General features: G+C 41.9%; 1 protein-coding gene and 1 pseudogene across 1 annotated transcript in view; both read right to left on the reverse strand.

Annotated features, from left to right (window-relative positions):
* Positions 1-19,467, reverse strand: part of LOC110570256 (phospholipid-transporting ATPase IB) — a 599,207-nt gene that overhangs the window by 240,334 nt on the left and 339,406 nt on the right. Inside the window, exon 26 of the mRNA XM_021678237.1 lies at positions 841-1,024. Within this exon, the coding sequence (XP_021533912.1) occupies positions 841-1,024 (184 nt within the window). The remainder of the gene's footprint in view (positions 1-840; positions 1,025-19,467) is intronic.
* On the reverse strand, positions 13,884-13,997 carry LOC123324414 (annotated as a pseudogene).

Here is a 19,467-nt window from a genome sequence, read left to right on the forward strand (position 1 = left end):
ATTTTATCATGACATACTGCAATCTGTAGACAGGAGGAAACGATCGGTGCCCATTATGAGGTCTAGATCTTCTGGATGATCAAGCAGGCCAAATGCTCTAGATATGTCACCTAAGGTCAGGAGGTTAGCTATTTTCCTTCACTTTTCGGCTATCTATCATTGAGGAGTCGGCAATTCTTTCATCCTCAGGCCATCTGTTCAGTAACTACAAAGTGCATCAGGAACTCCTGCATGCAACATCTGATCCAGAGAGGAATGGGCTGAACTTGGCCTAATAGCAGGAGGCTGTTTGCTACTGACCGTGGGTTATGGCTACCGCACCCTGGTTATGGCTACAGAGAGGGTAGCAGTTGTAAACCACTGCTTTCCCCTGACCTCGAATGCCTGAGGAGAGAGTGTTCTAGCACCTTTTGAAAAGAGGACAGATTCTGGGGTCAGGATGGTAAAGAAGAGATGTAATAAGCACAGCCATTCTTTAGCATGGGATGGCACAAGGAAAACCCCATGCAGCAAATGTGGGAGTTGAGGGTGAGAGACCATCATTAGCAGGATCAGAGACCTATCTGTCAGGAATGACGCCCTGCCTGGAGTACAGAAAGCTTGGCCAACCTCACAGCTAGCAAAAACAACCACAACAACCAGCAGTACAGGGCCTTTCAACTGCACAAGATCAAGGCCACAGGGAAATCTGAATACTCTGGTGGTTTTGTCTAGACACAACCTCAAAAGGGGTGGCAGAGTTCTTAGGGCTGGACTAAAGGTCAAGCACCAATCAGACCTTCATGCCCAGTGGACACCTCTGTCAACAGGATGGGACAGCTGGTCAACCATGCCTCTGACCTGCGCGATGGCATAATCCGAATTGTTGGTCGCCTGCATGCCTTCATTCCCACTGATTCCTACACCCACGTGAGCTGTCTGGATCATCCCAACGTCGTTGGCACCGTCCCCAATGGCGAGGGTGATGGCCTTTACCCGCTTCTTAACTACGTCCACTATCTCAGACTTCTGCAGAGGAGACACCCTGTAAGAGAAGAAAGAAATGATGATTATATGCATCTTTCCAGAGGAAACAGCTGTAATCTACATTTAGCTACATTGAAAGGGCAGTTATTGGACAATTTCCAAATCCAATACATACATTTTATGCTCATGTGCAAAGAAGCTTTCAGAAAACAGTAGCTTGTGCCTTTCAAGTATTTGCCAACTTCACAGGTGAAATACACAAGTCAAAACTAACTTAAAACACAGCCTGTTTGTAATCGCTCTGCCCAGTGGGGACCATACGTGCAAACTCCTCAGGGGCACATGTGCCCCCCTGAATGATAAAGGCAAGGAAGCTAGTTACAGAGGTCTTATGAAATGTCTTCCGAATAAATCAGAAAACTAGCACAGATCCCATTTTTGCTTTACTGTTCATCATATACAACCTAGGGCTGGCAAGGGAATTTTCTGTAAAATCTGCTTTCACAGAAGGGAAAGAAAATTGGCAGGGCCTTGAGAAGTGCAGAAAGAGGACCAGAGTGAGAGAGAAGAAAGGCTTCCCCTTTCCACCTCAGAAATGGAGGCAGTGTCTGAAGGGCAGCCACGGCAGAAGGATTTAAGAAGGTGGCAGGAGGTGTCGTAGGGACAGAAGGTCTACCAAAGCTCAACTGTGCAGAAGCACAGCCCAAAGGCGGAAGATAAGATTATCTTTGCCAAAGGGGGGTTGTTTCTGCAAGGGAGCAAAGAATGTGGGCTATTTTTCATAAGCCCTCAAGTCATTTGGGAAGAAGACCCAATATAAACCTATGGGGTCTAAAGCACAGCCATGTTAATTATAATGAAGTCTTTGTTCAGAGTATAAGACCAGATAATACAATGACTTGAGAAAACTACTAGTACCTCAGGACTGATTTATTTTAAATTCCGAACTGGTGAGCTGATAGTCACTTTGGGAAATTGACAGGTAAACTCCTGAATGACTAAAGCACACACGTGCACATACACTACATGCATGTGTGTGCACACACACACACAGTAAAAGGCCTGTCCGGGTTTCCCAGAGATATACTGGCTGCACCCACATATGTACTGTACTTGTAAACTAGAATAGACACTTAAAGGCTTTCTCAGTAGAACTAGGACCTCTCATATGGCCTCTGACCTTCAAAACATCAGTTTCCAACAAAAAACTTAAAATTTACCTTACATTTAATTTTACCAACACAGAGACCTATCTGTGTTTGGAGAGACAGCAAACTGGATTTAAAGCACAGTTACTCTGAAAGCCTTTGCTCAATGAAATGAAAATTAGCAAGTTAGAAAAACAGAATCTACAGGTTGAAAGGCCGTTAGGACCCAGGTTGTATGATCTACTATCTCTTTTATCATTTTCACAGTGATTTTCAATAATGGGAATTTACTGCCTCCCAGGGCAACTGCAACCACTAAAAATTATTATTACTTTTCTGTAGTTGATAAGCTATGCATACTTCAAAGTACTAATTCTGTCCTCTGGGTTAGGTTAGAACAAGTATAACTCCTCTTTCAAATATTAGGAAGGCTGAACTACAAAGACACCTATCACATCCTTCCTCCCAAAGTTCAGTGCCTGCTAGCTAAACAGTCCCAGATTCTTCACCCATGATTTAACAGGCATGCTTCAGAATTTACAAATAACTTCCAAGTATGATCTTCCAGACAGCTACAAGCAGAGCAGAACAGAATCACTATCTCCCCGGAGCAGATTACTAGACCTACCATTATATATATGTATTATATATAATATATATATATCTGATATATATATATTATTTATATATATATATAAATATATATATATATCCTAACATGAAATCACTGGAAGTTTTACTCTCTCCATCACTGACTCTCCAGGTACCTAAATGTAAGCAATTTTCATGGACAAGGATATAAGTTGTAGCTCTTCCTTCCACATTTGTGCAAGGGCTACTTGGAGCCCAGGGCTGACCTTGACATTCCTCTCTCTTTAAACTCCTGATTGGCAGACACAGCTCTCACAATTCTCATCTGCTACATAAATGTGATTTCCCGTTTCATCTCTAAGCTTAATAGAAGCAGAGATCAAATATGGTATGGAGAAAACAATGTAGGATTTGAAGTTAAATTAGTGAGCATGACCTTCTCCTGTTCCCTACAATATTTAAACAGTGGAAATAATTCTGAGTTCTTGTCTTTCCATCAGTAAAAATGGGAAAATGAGAGCCAACCACCTCATGAGAAGGTTGATATATTTATGTGAAATCATTATATTAACTTGGCAGTGTGAAACAAATGTTATCTCCTACCCCACCTGCAAAACTTTGATTGCTGGAAAAAGAAAATTGGACACATCTGAGAACTGCATACCACCTAACCCATGATTCCCTGTAAGTATTCTGGGGTGCTGCAGTGGGAAATTATTGATTTTCAAGGAAAATACAGCAACATCTCTCAGATAGTAGTACAACATACTAGTTTGAAGTAGCTCACAGTTTCAATATTAGATCATGCCACATTCCTTTTTTATAAGATTTTATTTATTTATTTGAGAGAGAGAGTGCACAAGGGGGAGGGGCAGAGGAAGACGGAGAGAGAGAATCTCAAGAAGACCCCCCGTTGAGCATGGACCACCCCCCAACAAGGGCCTCGATTTCAATGTCCGTGGGATCATGACCTGAGCCAAAATCAAGAGTCAGACGCTTAACCAACTGAGCCACCCCAGCACCCTGCTACATTCCTTTTTATGACATATCTTTGTGAAGCTGAGTTTTCACAGCTGCTGTGATAAAAAGCAAATAGCTTGTGAAAAATCAACGTGGAACAGGAAATGAGGGACACAGCATTCACGCTTTCTCCAAGGTTTGAGAAGGTGTACAAAACGTAACAGGTGTGCATATCGTAGCACTGGCAAGTGATTACGGTTATTTAAGGATAAAAGAAAGTATTATTTCTTTCCAGCTATGTGCATTAGTGTTTCAAATGTCTGCTAAGTTGTTAGGATATAAATACTTCTTAAATTGTTTGACCCTCCCTTCCTAACAGTTAGACCTGTTTGGTGTTCTTTCTTGGCCTATGGGCTTTGCTGAGGAACTACTGAGACACTAGGGCATGGTGAATGCAGAGAATCTGGGAACCTCTGCGTTGATCATTTCCCTCCATGGTCACATCGATCACTCTTCGAGTACAATCGTTCACTCACTGAAGTAGAACTTCACCACCGTTTAATCTCAAACTCCTCTTCTGTGTACACTTAAATAGCACTGGGCTGCTTGAGACTGAGACTCCTGGAAATTCCACATGCCACCCAAGTAATCGAGAAGTTGGTCTCTTTGTCAGCTGACTTGAAGTGATGCAGAGCCAAATGAGGTCTACAGGGCAAAAGGGGAATCTGTAGGACAGAAAGCTCAACCACACAAACATGGTGCTGTGGGAGGCAGGCAGGGCTGTGGTGGGAAGCTCCTACACAAATCCATGGTCTTCTTCGAGGTTAAAGTTGTTGCTTTTGTGTCAAGGGGTTTAGCAATAAGCCAGCCAACAAGCAGGTAGCAAGTCAAATATACTCACTACAATGCCACTCTGGGATTTGAATCTCCAACAAATCAAGTCATGATTGTGATGACTTTAAGCAAAATCTATGAAAGTCCAACAGCTGCTTTTTCCCAAAAAGCAAGAATAAAGAGAGAACCTGACGGGGGTATATAAACCGAGTCATACTCTAGCACTTTAGAAGCATGAAATTCTCATCAAGGATTTATTATGCCCTCGGCTATGATGCCTTGAGAAAATATAATTCTAGCACACACAAGGGGTTCAAAACAGATGTCAAACAGCTAATTTCTACAGAACTGAATAGGCACCATTTCACTTCGGCCATACAAACTATTTTAGTATGCCAAGTTGCCACGAAGCACAAACCAGCTCTTTTTTAATCTTAATTTGTAACATGGAATCACATGCCACACTTAAGTATTCCCAGTATATAGTACATTCGACCTATAAAATAAGAATTCCAGACCACATCTGAGCTAAGCTAGGCACTTGGGACAGTCCTATAACCTATTTTAGTGCCTTATGAATAAAAATACAAAATCAAAGATCTTTAATCAACTGGAGAGATATTCTACCTACTTTTTTGGCTAACACAATAGATTCTAAAATAAAAAAAGTTTTCCTTTTGAGACTTAAAAAAATTCAGTATCCTGGAGTATCTAATTTTATGGGATATGTGTTCCTAAAATTTTTTTAAAGATTATTTATTTGAGGGAGAGAAAGAGAGAGAGAGAAAGAGAATGTGTGGTGGGGGGAGGGACAGAGGAAGAGGGAGAATTTTAAGCAGACTCCATGCTGAGAGTGTAGCCCCACATGGGGCTCAATCTCACAACCCTGAGATCACGATCTGAGCTGAAACCAAGAGTTGGACACTTAACCAACTGAGCCACCCAGGCACCCCTGTGTTCCTGAAATTATAGAACTTACTTTCTAAAATTGTTTCAAATATAATGCTTAAGTAGAACCTTTGGTAACTGCTTTTCTAGAATTAATGATCATGCATTAAATTTATCTGATCTACAAAAGCCCTGGTCTCAGAATGAGTTTCTAAATTCCGAATTGCAATATCATCTGAGCAAACTTAAACAAATCCCTTCCCTTCTCAGAGCTCAGAGGTCTCATCTGTCAAAGAGAGGTAGACCTCTATTACTGACTTGTAGACTGAACTCAGTTGAGCCAAGGAAGTCACAAGACACTCCCCCCAGGGGCACCCAAGAGAACTTCAACTAAAGCTACAACACTTACTCATTAACCAGATTCACTAAATGCTTTTACTAATTGGACTCCCAAACTTCTTTATCCCATATAGAAAGTCCTTATGACAGAAAAGGAAGTTTGAAGACCACTGGCCTAGATCAATATGTCTTGAATTTTAAGTGAATATCAGAATCACCTAGAGAGCTTGTAAAAATAGAGGTTTTGATTCAGAAGTGTGCATTTAACAAGCTCCCAGGTGATGCCGATGCTGCTTGTGTATGGACAGCACTGATGGAGTTAGCACTGACCCGGACAAGATCACAGAGCTCTCTGGTTCAAATGTTTTAATTAGCTAGGCTTACATTTCCATAGCACAAGATACATGTAAAATTTTCATAAGGTGACATTTAACAATTAGCAGGAACACTGAATCTTATCCCCTTCTTTCAAGCTTTGTATATATAGGTTCTTCTTTGCTTTGAACCCCCAACTAGTGAGTACAAAATAGGGCTGGAATTTCATTTAAAATAGTCTTCCAATCTGAGTGTCTCACATAATAGGCTGAGAGAGAGGAAATACTAACCAAAAATATGGTCTACAGGACTTTGTAAGTTTTTTTTTTTTTTTAATGATGCAGAAACCAATGAGTAGGATTTAATTTATGAAAATTTCCATTTTCCCATTAACTTAAAGATAATATCCTTATGAAAGCGATTCTCTTTCCTTAAAAAATTAAAATATTATACCTTATTTCTCATAGCAGCCAGTAATCCTAAATATTTCAGAAATTGCAACATCTTAAAAAAATACTCAGTTTGCAGATAAATGAACACCTAAATAGAGGTCTAAAAATCTAAAAACAATTAAACTATCCTACGTATCTGTTTAATAAGTGCTTCCGTGGCTGACCAACACCTGTTCTGACCCCTGTGTTCTTTCCTTAGATGGATTTAGTGCATTGACGCAGGGCCAGTTGTCCAGGCCTCCTGGATAGTTTACCCTTCTGGAACATTCCATTCCTGTGCTCTGACCCAAAATGTGTGACTCTCTCAAATTTAATCTCATGTCTCAGTTCTTTGTGCATCTCACCATAGCCCTTAGCTCCAAAAGCAGATAATGTTGCCAGCTTGGGACAGTCCCTAGAGCAGAATGGCAGATGGGAGGCTTCAGGGGAGAGGGGGTGGCAGGAAGGAGTGTCTGGGCAAACCCAATAGGTACTTGAGGCTAGTTGATGCGTAGATACAAAGGAGTGAAATTTAAACTCCCTCACTCAGTGGTTCTCAAGTAGACTTAAGTGCCCCCTCATTATAAAAATGTACACATACAAATGAAAATGAGGTCTACAGGGCAAAAGGGGAATCTGTACCTTCTACATGAGGAAGCCATAAGAGATGGTGTCTCAATACCTCACAAAGATATAATTGAAGATGTGGTTCAGGTTTTATTTCAAAAATTCAGTGCCTATTTTTTTTTAACATATAATGTATTATTTGTTTCAGAGGTACAGGTCTGTGATTCAACAGTCTTGCACAATTCACAGCGCTCACCATAGCACACACCCTCCCCAATGTCCATCACCCAGCCACCCCATCCCTCCCACCCCCCCACCACTCCAGCAAACTTCAGTTTGTTTCCTGAGATTAAGAATATAGTAGGAAGGGAAAAATGAAGGGGGGGTGGAATCGGAGGGGGAGACGAACCATGAGAGACTATGGACTCAGAAACAAACTGATGGTTCTAGAGGGGAGGGGGGTGGGGGGATGGGTTAGCCTGGTGATGGGTATTAAAGAGGGCACATATTGAATGGAGCACTGGGTGTTATACGCAAACAATGAATCGTGGAACACTACATCAAAACTGATGATGTAATGTATGGTGATTAATATAACATAATAAAATAAAATTTAAAAAAAAGAAAAAAAATTCAGTGCCTGACCAAGAGGCAGCCGCATAGGGTTGGGGCTGGAGCAGAACACATTCTCAAAAGCAGAATGAGTGCTTACAGGGCAAAAAGCCATCCAAGAGATAATGGGTTTGAGCACCATACACCTAGTTGTTAAATAAGCAACATACACAGACTTTCAGGGATGAGCGTCTCTGGCTTTGGTTGCTCTGGCATTGAAGGGTTCTATTCTATCCCAGCATTTCCTCCAAAAATTGAGATGTTTTGGAGGCCCTCCTGTGGAAGGATTTCTCTCCATCCCTAAAAAGTTCAAACCACATTTGATTGGCAATATCAAAGGTGGGGTTTCCTACAAAATGCCGTATGACTGAAGTTACTATTCTCTCCATAACCTTATAAAAAAGCTGCCTCATAAAAGAGCAGACAGGATGACAGACCACAGGTGGGAATATCATGGACACCAATGCTTCAAGAATTGACCCTGGAATTATTTAACAGGTATATCTCTTTCAATTAACTCAATGTATGCAGTGTAATGATTATACCCATTATGGGGGATGAGTTTATCTCCCTCACCTTCCCCTTCCCCTCCTTTTCCATCCTTCCCTCTTCACACGCCACCCTAAATGCCAACCCAGTCATTTATATGGTGGATGTTCAATAGTGACTAACTACCAAAGTCATGATTCTAAGATGAATTATATCTCTAATCATAATTATGAAGAATAGGAAAAAATACAATTCTACTTAAAAATATATTAACTTTCTTTCTTTTGTTTTTAAAGATTTTATTTATTTATTTTAAAGAGAGTACAAGCAGGGGGGAGTGACAGACAGAGGGAGGAGCAGACTCCCTGCTGAACAGAGAGCCCGACGTGGGACTCAATCCCAGGACCCTGGGATCATGACCTGACCTGAAGCCAGACGCTTAACCAACTGAGCCACCCAGGCACCCTCATTAACTTTCCTATAAATGGGAACATGCTATTGGTGTGTAATTCTGAAAGACTACTTCTACTCACAGATGGAGACAATGAAAGCAATACAAAAACAATGGTGCACCTCTGTGAGATCTAAGTTTATCACCCATGGAAAGGAGTTAGAAACAGCCCACTATTCCTGTGGTCTAGGAATGGACACTGTTTGCAAATTTTCTGACCAAATACGCCAATAGCCTTGATTCTGATTTCTACTAATATCCTTAAAAACATTATAGGCTTATTATAGGCTTTTTGTGACAGCTCTTAATGACATGTAGCAGACAACACTCCTTAGCTTCACATAGGGTTCTCCTGGGAAGGGCTACCACATAAGCCTGGGCTTCCGCCTCCCCCCACCATCTCCTTCGATTGTCATGCTTTGACTACAATAAGCCAACAGTTAGCTCCTGAGTATCATCTTGCATAAGCACTTTGAGGGCTTAACACACACTGGCTTACCAAGTCTTTTCAAATGGTCTCAGGGATGGCGGGCAAAGCAAATCATCCAAACAAAGTCTTCGTGTTTAAGCACCTCACCAGGTATTTGCTCCCTCCATGGTGATTTCAGTCTTAAATCACCTTCTATCACAATCTCGAATACCTACATACCTTTGCCATATTAGTCACTTTCCAACACTGTGCCTGGTAGAATAAGAATTTACGTTGCTGGCTGAGTAAAATGAGAGACCTAGATCTCATTATTGGTGACACAAATCTGCATGAAATAGCTATGAACCCTGATATGATCCAGACACCCTTGAGAAATACAGGCCAATATGCCACGCGATCTGCTAAGCAACTAATCAAAGAGTCCAGATATCCTGATGGTATTGCTTATTTGGGGAAGTTCTGACGACATTCCCCGTGTGAAGGCTGGCTCCCTTCGCTTGCACCACAGGCCCAATATAGGCGTTGGCACAATGTGACAGCTATGCCACCATCCTGCTTTACATCGTCGTCGTGGAATTCCACAGTCATTTTAGGAATTTAACACATATATTTGGGCATATATTAAATTCAAATTGTAGAAAGCTTAAAATTTCCATAGCATCCTAAAAGGGCAAAGATTATTTTCAACATGGTATAAGAATTCATTTTTTTCAAAAATACCAAGGTTAAATGTTTCCACACTCCAGAAGAGACCTCAGCTTTCAGAAACAGGAGATGAGCTCTCCTTCACACTCTATCAAAAAGGGGAGGAGAACGGAGGGGCAGCCAGGCAGGCTGGAAGCGAGAGAGGATGTGAGAGCTTTTTAAAATTACTATTTGTACAAATGGACCACTATACTAACAATTGATAGGAATAATTTCCTTGTTGTTTAAAAGGTTCACTTGACTCACCCAATATTTAATACTATGGCCTTATGGGGTCACTGATTATCTCAGTATCACACACACTCATACACACACATACAGCACAAAATGTGGTCTTGATTCTCCTACCTTTTAGTATCGAAACTTGAAAAACAACCTTGCTAGTGTCTTAAAGTATTCTACGCTTTTACGTTGAATGCATTACCCAGGGGGGTTTAAATATGAATAACTTTATGACTAGATACTAGTCACCCAAAGTCACCCTTATGTGGCCCCTAAATCTTGATTTCAAAATCCAAAAAACTTCTCAACAAACAAGAATTCTCAAGGGGGGAAACAAACCCTAATGACTGATTTGGGGATGAGGCTCTATATTTATCACTGATCTTAATTACTACTTGACTGGTGACTGTCTTCACTGTCCTGTGAGCCTTCTCTTCTATCCAACCTAGGAGGCAGAGATCAACCATCGTACAGTTGTGAGCTGTGAGGGAACCTGATATTCTTTATTCACCGAAAAAAACCCTTATAACCTGATCCTGCCTGCACTTTGGCCATAAATGCTGCCCGCGCAGCTGAGGCTTTCGGATCGGCTCTCTGGGAAAGGGAGGACACCCTGTCTGCCCAAGATCAGTTTACTCCACAACTAGAAAGGGCTCACTTTGAAATAAGTATCCCCTGCTTGGGGGTTCAGAATTTATGCATCTGTACTTGTGTCCACGACAACTTTATTGCATGTCCAGGAAACAGAACAGTTAAAGTGGCGCTCCTGCAGGAGTCTAGCTTCTGAAAACCTAACATCTCCACTAAATGATACAGAATACGGTAAGATCTGGGCAACCACATTTGATGTAAAAATTTAATAGGTCGTATGTTGTGAATTATATACAGGTTTATATTCACTGAAGTCAACTGGCTGCAGTCTGTTTCTTCCTGTACTAGGCTGAAAAGAAGGGCCCAGACTAGGAAGGCTGGGATTTAAATAAAAGATATTAGATCCTTCTGTTCCCAGGCTGAAACAGGGATTAGAATAACACATTTAAATACCTTAATGTTTTTAGCACAAAAAGCATTAATTCGATACTCTGCTTCCTTGAAATCCTTTATTAAAGCCCCCCAAACTCTCTCAGGAGTGTCTGCCTTCCTTGGAGTTAACATACATTTATTGTTCTCCTCTGCAAATTTCACTAGTATTTCAAAACAGCGTGCCTGGTCTCTGCTGCGGGGATGGTGGGAATAGGAAATAGAACCAGGAGGAAACCTGAGAAGGCTTTGAGTTTTGACATTTCAGAGCAAGCTTATGGCTCCTTCAGGACCAGGGATCATGAGCTCATGCACCACTGAAAATAAATGACGACCAAGACACTTAATAGAATGATTTTAATTAGACCTGCCCTTCACCTGTCAAAAAGGTCACCTGATTACCAATCCAATAAATAAGCCAAACTGTAACTACCTGTACTATGGAAAAAGTGGGGCAGCCTCTCTGCCTCTTGACTTTCAGCCCAGGCCTGATCCAAGCAACCCAGAGCATTAGAGAGCCACAGGAACGGCAGTGACTGACACCATGTGCACCCATTGTCTCAAATTTGAAAATCTGAGAGTGGAATTTGTTGGGTGGAAATGCAGAGAAGTTAGACAAAGCTCTTTCTTCCAAGAATCATATACCCCTTCTCAAATCTAAAGCCTATATTTAATAAGCCACTAATTCTTGATCTCAACAGCAGGAACTGATAATGCTTTCTGGAGGTACATTTGTCCAAACCCATAGAATATACACCAAGAGTGAACTCTAATGTAAACTACGGACTCCGAGTGATAAGGATGTGTCAGTGTAGGTTCATCGATTGTAACAAATGTACCACTGTCGGTGTGTGTGGCAGGGGTGGATGTTGATAGTGGGGGAGGTTCTGCATGTTGTAAAAATCTCTGTACCTTCCACTCAATTTTGCTGTGAACCTAAAACTGTTCTAAAACATGAAGTCTATCGGGGGTGGGTGGGGAAGCAGCAGCATTCTACCAGTACCAAAGCAGAACATGAAAATGACTCCTACTGGTTCGATACATCTGCTAAAATCCTGGAAAGTAACAGAGAAAGATCGACAGACATCATGCTGATGGGGCAGGAGGGCCTGGGGGGGGGGGTGAGTATGGGCACAGTGACCAACCATATGAAGGTCTGTGTAAAGAGAGAACATGAGCCCCAAGACACTGTGTGCCCACAGAAGAAATCAATTATAACAGCGAAGTACAAGAGTAGTCAACTTAATGTACTGCAAGCTTAATTTGCAACTTTCTCTTCTAATTGATTAAGACTTTCATAATAGCACTTCTTTGGACAAAGTCTGGTCTGAAATATAGTTGGCTGCGTATTTCTGTCTCCATATTTAGGCTATTATCTACCTGGTCTTAGGGATTTCTTTTGCTCTTCTTTAAAACCTGTAGCACCAACTACAATAGGTAACAAACAAATGTCTGTTGAATTACCCATTTTTCAGTGATTGTTCTGGACTTTAAACACAGCTCTCCTTGTCCTCCTTCTTAATTTTGTTTTCCTTTCATGCTCAAGAATATACTTATGAGTAATGATCATCTTTCAGTTTTAATCAAAGAAAAAAAAATTAAAGTATTTGTTCATTACAACGCCTGTTCAGAGAAGCCCAAATCTCAACCTTCAAGTCCACCTGGTAGCTATACTTTTCAGAGTAAATTAATACACCAACAACCACATTCATCAGGTTACCGCTTCCTGTAAGCAGCGGCCACCACCTAAAAATCAAGTTTGCCCTTTATGTGGTTTGATAGGCGGGGCCAGTGCTACCAACACCTGCCCGGTTCACCTTGGCTGGCAGCTGCAGTGGACAAGTGAGCAAGATCACGCTGCTGTTAGGGCAGAGAGCCCAATGCTGAGCTTGGCAAGGAGATCAAGACCAGAGCTAGCTACACACATGCCTGCTTGCGTTAGGGCTACAACCAGAGAGGAGTTCAGAATGAAGAAATTTCCAGCCAAGAAACCTGAGAAGTCGAGGGGGTGTATCAGGAGCACTTCAGCAGAGGCTCCCAGCTTTATGCATTTTACTTCTCATCCTGTAAGAGTCTAGAAATACAATGCAAAAGGTGAGAAATGCCTAAATCTTGCAATCATACCCACCTCGCAGTTGAGAATGGGAGTCATCAACCAAACTGAGCCTCAACTAAGGGAATGTATTAAGAGAGGCTAAAGCAGTGTCATAGCAAGCAAAGTTAGAGTGAATACCCTCTTTTTCTTTTATTTCTCTCACACAAATATATAGTATCTCATTAAATTGAATTGACATATACTCTAGATAGAATCTAAAGCAGTGATATCTTTGGTGTTATAATCTTTTTGGCCACGTAACAAAATGACCTGTCACCCACTTAGAATGACCCCGTTTCCAAGGCAAAGTGACAAGTGAATGCCAAGACTTCAGGGACACACAGGTGGTAAAAACATGCACTGTGCCCAAAGAAGCTTGCTTTTTTTTTTCCCAATCATATAGCCTATACCGAGATTCTGTGACCTGAGGTCCAAGGTATTCCTAACCTACATGTGGGGAAAGCCTTTATGATCCTGTGGGTTGCTAAGAAAATCCTACCCCCTCTTACAAGTGCCCCCACTTCCCCATCCCTTGGAGAGTCTGTTCTCTTCCGGGTTTTGAGTGCACTCCGTGTTCAGGCTGTGGAGGAGGGAGGACATAACTCAGGTGAGGACCACGTGGGATCAGATGAACAAGGAGGGATCCTGGGGAATGCTTCACGCGAGAGGAATCCATAGATAGGCCAGAACTGGCATCCTTGCCTCCACTCATCCAGACAGACAACCTCCCTGGTTCTGTGTTCTCGCCTCTGTGACCAACAATGAGGGTTTCTAATGTTTCTTAAGCTCTAAAACCTATACTGGTTTTTTTTGTTGTTTTTTTTTAATGGAATGCTTCACAAATTTGTATGTCATCCTTGTGCAGGGACCATGCTAATCTTCCCTGTATCTTCCCTGTATTTTTCCAATTTTAGTATATGTGCTGCCAAAGCAAGCATTAAAACTTATACTTTTAAGTTGAAAGCAAACATATTTTATTATTTTATGATAATAATCATAATCACAAAGGAGCAACAGCAAGTGATGATTTAACACACACTACTTATTCATCAGTAACGGAGCTAAGTGCCCTCCATATACTGGGCAATTCAATCCTCACTGCAACTCTGAGAAATCAGGAGTGTCACCCTGACCAACTTGAGGGTGAGAAAACTAGGCTCAAAGAGGTTGACACAATGTGCCCAAGGTCACAGAACCTAACGAGTGGCCAAGACAGGACCTAACCACAGCTGTCTCACCTGAGGTCTGCCTGCTAAGCCACCCTGCTCCATTCCTGGCCACCATGCAAATACCCACTTGAGAAGCTTCACCAAGTTCTGCTGAACAATCGGGCAGGGCCGGGCTGGGGGACAGAGTGCAGGCAAGGGATCATCTACACCCAGCACTCTGACAGCCCCACAAAGTTACCTGATCCCGAGTCTCCGTTCTCGCTTTTGACTTGTGGCTATCTCCGCTGCCACATGCCTCCTGGAGACCGAATACATGCTAAAGGTGAGTAAGCATTTTGAAAGATGGGGGAAAAAACCCCACATCATAGCTTCTACCTGAGTCTTGGATTAAGTGCCCACCACCCTTCACCTCTCTGTTGAGGATGCCATCCAGGCTTCGGGCTAGTCCTGGCTAGGAAGGCCCTCCCCTAAGTTCCTGGCTTCAGGGCCTCCCAGGGTTTCTGGATGGAGGTGGGATGAGAAACAGCAGAGAAGAAAAATTTTGGCTAATGTGTCCTTATTTGAATTTATCACCCACTCGCTTAAAGTCCTGTATCTGATTGCTTTCCTGTATAACTTTACATAATTTCTTTATATACCGACCCATTAAATTGCATACTAATTCACACTAATATTCATACATGCTGAATATGAATGTATGTAAACACAGATAAGATTGTGAGTTCTTGCAGGGTAAAGATTATGTCCTCAGTTTTTAATTGTCCGTACATCCAACAAAGTGTTTGGCACACCATGGTGGCTGCCAAGTTTCCCTCCACGGATCACGTTGCAGAAATAATAGAAGCAGTCCTGCTAGACACTGTGAGGGAAATGGAGCACGTGGAGGTTTGGAGCAGTGAGCAAATGGGAACAAAGAACAAACGATGGTCAGCACACCTCTCTCAGAAGCTTTGTCCCTGGGCGAAGTTGGCAGTTAAAGTGGGGAAAGCTTGCCTCTGCAGATGGAATTGTAATAATATCAGTTTTTCTTGAATGATTAGAACGGTGTAATTAGCTCAGTCTGTCTTCATACCCTAAAATCATGTCAGCTGTTCATTAGAACGCATCATAAACACAAAAAAAAGTGCAACCGCCACAAGTGTGATCTCCCCATGATCAAACATGGAAGCATGATTCTTCTTCACTCATGTACTAGAAATAGTTTTTCCTCTTACTCTTGTCTCCTAAAGTGAAACAAAACAGCAAATAACCCAAAAAGGATACAATTAATAAAATGGAAGTCCATAATCCATTTTACTCTTCCCAAAGAAAAGGGACAGAAATTGATATAAGATAAATTTCAAACAAGCCTAACTATGTAAAATAACACCAGTGATAAGTCAAACACAGAACTACCCCATCCAGGGCACCTGGATGACTCAGTTGATTAACTGACTGCCTTCGGCTTGGGTCATGATCCCAGGGTCCTGGGATCAAGTCCTGTATTAGGCTCCCTGCTCAGTGGGGAGCCTGCTTCTCCCTCTTCTGCTCTCCCTGCTTGTGCTCTCTCTCTCTGTCAAATAAACAAATAAAATCTTAAAAAAAAAAAAAAAGAACTACCCCCTCCAACAGATGACCATTTCAGTTATCCTAAAAATTGATGTAAGAGAATTACACATTTCACTGTGTAATTCTCTTACATCACAGATGATCTGTTGCTATAATAAAAAATAAAATCTAAAAAGCACTTTATCTCTGAAATGATTAAATATTATTTAAAAAGTTAAAATATGAACTTGTTTATATTTGATCTGAACAAATTTTAAAGCTAAGACCTCTCTGCCTACTTTTGACATCAGACAATTCTCCAGGACACTTTACTTACCCGGGGCCTTATGTGAGCTCCAAACCTCTAGGTAAAGTTCTTTTAAAATTGAATATATTAATTTTTACTCAAAGAAAAATATTTTTCAACATTATTGAAAAGATAGTTTTGGCTGGTTTTTATGAAGCTAGCTATATATAGCCCATTAAATCAGATTAGTAAAAGCTCAAAAAAATCACATAGGGTTTCTTCCATTTGAAATGAAAGTCACTGTTTCCTGGAAAGATAACAGTCTGATGGGTCCGGGCAGTGAGCATGGCAATGAGCACGTTCTGTCTGACTTGCTCTCTGATAATCCGAGCAGTAGTAAAGCAGACACCAGGCCAGTTAGTTAATAAGCCACCAATACTCTTTGTCAGCTTTCTTTGTACATTCTGGAGCTCTTTATTGGCAGGTAATGAAGTTCAGGTCATTAACAGAACAAAGAAAAATATATTCAATGATCCAGCCACATAGACTGTAGCAAACTAGCTAACCAATATAAATGTGTCGGTCAATTAAGTTAGATTTGTAACGAGTCTGACACTTTTGAGGTGCTACAGTGATAAGGCGGGGCTCTCAATCTCAACCGAGTCAAATGGTATCGGCAGTGTGCCTAACCGCTCTTAGGACAAGTCATACACACATGATGCTAAGTGCAAGGGGAGTAATTTCTTTTTTCAAGTCCTTGAGTGAATGAAGGAGAGAAAAGTATGCATGAAGGCTGGCTTAATGCACTTTAATGGTCATTAGGAAATACGCATTCTCTATTTCTTCCAGATGCTCTGTCAACTAAGGAAACAGACTTTTCCTTAACTCTGAGGGCTAAGTTTTGACACACATGGTGCTTCTCTCTCTTTCTCTCTCTCTCTTTGTGTGTGTGTGTGTGTGTGTGTGCACCCACCCACCAAGCACAGTGGCAAAGGAGACCCTTCCCACAGTCAGGGAGATGCTACTCTCCAGAACACTATCCCATGAGTCTCGTGGGGCTGCCAGTTCTCATGACAACACGTCTCCAAGACAGAAGCTGGGAAACATCATCACAGACATGGAGAGACCATCCCTCCATGATGAGGATAATTTTTCCTCTGTGGTCCCCCCACGAAGGCCAGCACCACAATATACCCCAATATTCACCTCAATACCTGGCCTGTGGCTGGCACTCAGAGAATATTTGTGGACACTCTTCCCCACTAGAATGAGTCTCCAAATTTACGGCGACACACCACGGCTCTAAAAGGCAGAGCGCTGCATTCATTAAAGGGAAGGGAAGTGAATTACCACACAACCCGAGTGTCTGGCCAACACTCATATGAGTCAGCACTGAGCTGGGCAGCTGAATAAGCTAATGATGGTTTTCTAAATGTGTGTGTGGGTTGAGCCAAAGGCAGCTATGGGACCAGGCCCCTGGGCATTATCATTCGGACTGCAAGTCCCAATGTGCATCCTCCAGGTCTGTTTGTGATGCCACTTCCCAGATTTACCTGCTTTTTTGCCCATACGATGTTCTTAAACATGCTGTGGCCAGCACTAGCTGTTCCAATAAGGGCGCTAAGATCTATTCATGCACCACTCCAGCCAGCTGCACTTCAGGTGAATACTGATGGAACCCGAGCGAGCAGCCGAAGACATGGTGGAGGGCAGTGACTCCACCAAAAAAAAAAATAATAAAGTAAGTAAGATAAAAATCATAGCCGTCTTTCCCTGTGCCAGTTCCGAAAGAATGGAAGGAGATGGCAGGCCAAACCGACCAAAGAATAGTCCAGGAGAAGGGAACAGCTTGAACAGAGTTTGTCAAAAAAACTAAATACACTAAAAATACACAAGTTGATGTGTGGGTAAATAAGCACCCTAATCTACTACAACACACATATGTAGGACTACATATAACTTCTGAAGAGGCAATTTAACTGCAAGAATGTACGCTAAGAAAGTAACCAGATCAGTAGATGAGGTGCCGGGCCTAAGACAGCCCCAAAAGCACCACCTGTAAGTACCACACTGTCAAGAACACCGTAGATCTAAAATGTGTCCCCTTGGAACCAGGAGACGTACATCCATGGTGTACCACTGAATGAAGACAGCAAGCTGCAGGAGAAAAACGACTGAGAAAGTGGTTATCTCTGACAAGCACGGATTTAGGTGAATTATTCCTTCCTTTTTGTTCTCTGTGTTTCACACTGAAAATAGGTACTATTATTATCATGAAAAAGCAAATAAGTTCTTAAAACACAAGCTGATTAAATACCCTTTGATACCTTATTCAACTGTACTCCTCTTTAAAAACTTTCGTGGCCACCCTTGCCCTTGAGCGTAGCCATTTGAGTTATATTACACTGTAGGATACTTACAGACTCACATAGATACATCTCAACATTCTAAATACCAAAACGTATGAAAAAGTCCCGCAAAACAAGAGGCTGATGTTTCTTTGCACCCTGCCTCTATGCCTCCCATTCCAGGCACCATCTCTTACCTACAGTCTCAGCCTCACTAAACATCTGCTGATGAGGCTGAATTCAAAATAAGCCAAGGGTGTGGGATTAACTTAGTTCCCTTCAAATAAATACAGAGAAGGTTGTAGAAGGCTCAGGAAACCCCCCTCTCCCAAATAAATCACATGTACACAGAAGGCTACATTTCACCAGGAAAATGTGGAGTTTGTACCCTGAAGAGAGCAGTGCTGGCTGTGAGAGCTCACCGGCACCCCTATAAACAATGCACCCGAGGGCGCCTGGGTGGCTCAGTCGTTAAGCGTCTGCCTTCGGCTCAGGTCATGGTCCCAGGGTCCTGGGATCGAGCCCCGCATCGGGCTCCCTGCTCAGCGGGGAGCCTGCTTCTCCCTCTCCCACTCCCCCTGCTTGTGTTCCCTCTCTCGCTGTGTCTCTCTCTGTCAAATAAATAAATAAAATCTTTAAAAAAAAAAAAAACAATGCACCCGAGCCTCTCTCTGTTTTCCAGTACACTGTGACATAGTCCAAAAGCTCACTTTAATTTTAGACCCTGCACAAACAGAACAACAAATTCTCAGGCTTCAAAAACAGATACGTTGCTTCTACATTACATTACCGAACTACCGATGTAATCCCAGAAGGACTTCTATGTTTTTCCAGAGCAACTCTTTCAAAATAGATATTTTATCTACACGAGTAGGAGCTCTTTACACACAAAGAATTATTTTTAAAGTAAACTTAGATGTCACTGATCAGGAGACAGTATTACAGTTATCTCAAGTAATTCATTCTTCTCAATAATGATCGGAACTTCCAGTTTTAATTTCCTTTTCATTTTTAAAGAAAATCTGCAGAAACCCCATGGGTTTGTTGCCCTCCACTTCTGTCCACACTGCAGCCTTGCCGTACTCAGAAGGCCACTCTTCCTACTGCACTTTC

Source organism: Neomonachus schauinslandi, chromosome 3 (assembly GCF_002201575.2).
Source record: "Neomonachus schauinslandi chromosome 3, ASM220157v2, whole genome shotgun sequence".
NCBI classification, from domain to species: domain Eukaryota; kingdom Metazoa; phylum Chordata; class Mammalia; order Carnivora; family Phocidae; genus Neomonachus; species Neomonachus schauinslandi.